The sequence below is a fragment of the Amphimedon queenslandica genome, unplaced genomic scaffold (assembly GCF_000090795.2).
Source record: "Amphimedon queenslandica unplaced genomic scaffold, v1.1 AMPQUscaffold_3051_Cont24950, whole genome shotgun sequence".
Lineage (NCBI taxonomy): Eukaryota > Metazoa > Porifera > Demospongiae > Haplosclerida > Niphatidae > Amphimedon > Amphimedon queenslandica.
In genome coordinates this window covers 1-1,366 of record NW_003556617.1, presented here as the reverse complement: position 1 = coordinate 1,366, position 1,366 = coordinate 1, and the positions used below count along the sequence as shown (strand labels likewise).

General features: G+C 38.9%; 1 protein-coding gene across 1 annotated transcript; it reads left to right on the top strand.

The window, feature by feature from the left end:
* Window positions 1–222: 222 nt before the first annotated feature.
* Window positions 223–1,360, top strand: LOC109593050 (ras-related protein Rab-26-like; the record flags this gene model as incomplete). Its single annotated transcript, XM_020008309.1, has 6 exons — window positions 223–421; window positions 501–625; window positions 698–882; window positions 929–1,073; window positions 1,119–1,200; window positions 1,252–1,360. Coding segments are annotated over exons 1-6 (807 nt in total), but the record flags the coding sequence as incomplete, so codon positions are not given.
* Window positions 1,361–1,366: the final 6 nt, after the last annotated feature.

Here is a 1,366-nt window from a genome sequence, read left to right as displayed (position 1 = left end):
TAGTACAGGGACTTTGGCTCGATTTTGGAGCAACTTTAAAAATTCATAAAAAATCCAAATTTGATCAGAATCAGTTTAAACTTTCTACACAACATACGTGTACATGTAAGTACTTGTATAATGCATCAGGAAAAATAATAAAAATGGAGAATTCTCTCCTTTGAATTTTTGGCAGAATTCCCCTGTACTACAGTACAGGGTGTTTGGTTGCAATCAGCGAACACTGAAATTACTACACTTGTACAATCTCTAGGGATACAATGCTTCGCCTTAGACCTCCTACTCTTATTGTACCACCACCTGTGAGTGGACTGGGAGTGGTTGGAAGCGGAGTAAACTTTAAAGAACTAGACCACCTGGACCTAGCAACAACACCAACACAGCAACAGTCAGCAAATCAAATGCAACTTGATACAGGAGGGTATGTGTTAATAACTACTAATAACCATTAAGAACTAACTACATGTATTTATATGTATATAACTATTTATAATTGCTAGGGTACGTTTAAGGTCTAAGACTTCATTACAGGTAGAGCGTGGGGCTATGCCTCGCCCAGTGTCACTAATGGGGACTAGAGGTGGAGCTAGTAATAATAATAGCCTTGACTTAAACTGGCCACCGAGTAAGAATTACATGCATAATTTATAAATACATATACATGTATAATTTATAATATACATGTATAATTATTCAGGTAATTGGACTGTTGCTCCTCAGGACTGGTTGGCCAGTGTTGCAGCTGGTAATATAACTAGATCTCCTTCTCCTCCTGACACTGAACTCCTCCCTCCTCCTCCCCCTCCCCCTCAATCATCTCCTTCTGATAACGGAAGAGGGAGCCGTTTGAGAAAGTCATACTCTAACCCAGATATGTGTCAAGTACATATCAAACAGCATTATATAAGTTGATTGTTTTCTCTTATAGCCATTACAGTTCCTTGATAAAATGGTAGTACAACCTGACATTACATTTAAAATATTAATCGTGGGTAATCCTCACGTTGGGAAGTCATGCTTCCTTACCCGTCTGTGTACAAATACTTTCACCACTAAATATGCCTCTACCATTGGTTAGTGACATGTACATGTATATTGATTGCTCTCTCCTCTGGCAGGTGTTGATTTTTATAGCCGTGCCTTAGTCATTGATGATAAAACAGTTGCTTTACAGTTTTGGGACACAGCTGGCCAAGAGAGGTACTGTAATGCATCCAAATATCCTTCATTGCTTCACCTTTCTCTTCATAGATTCCAGTCAGTGACCAAAGCATATTATCGTGGTGCCGACGGCGTCATATTAATGTACGATATTACTAGCGAAGAAACATTCATTGCAGTTAGGAAATGGATAAACTCAATGCAG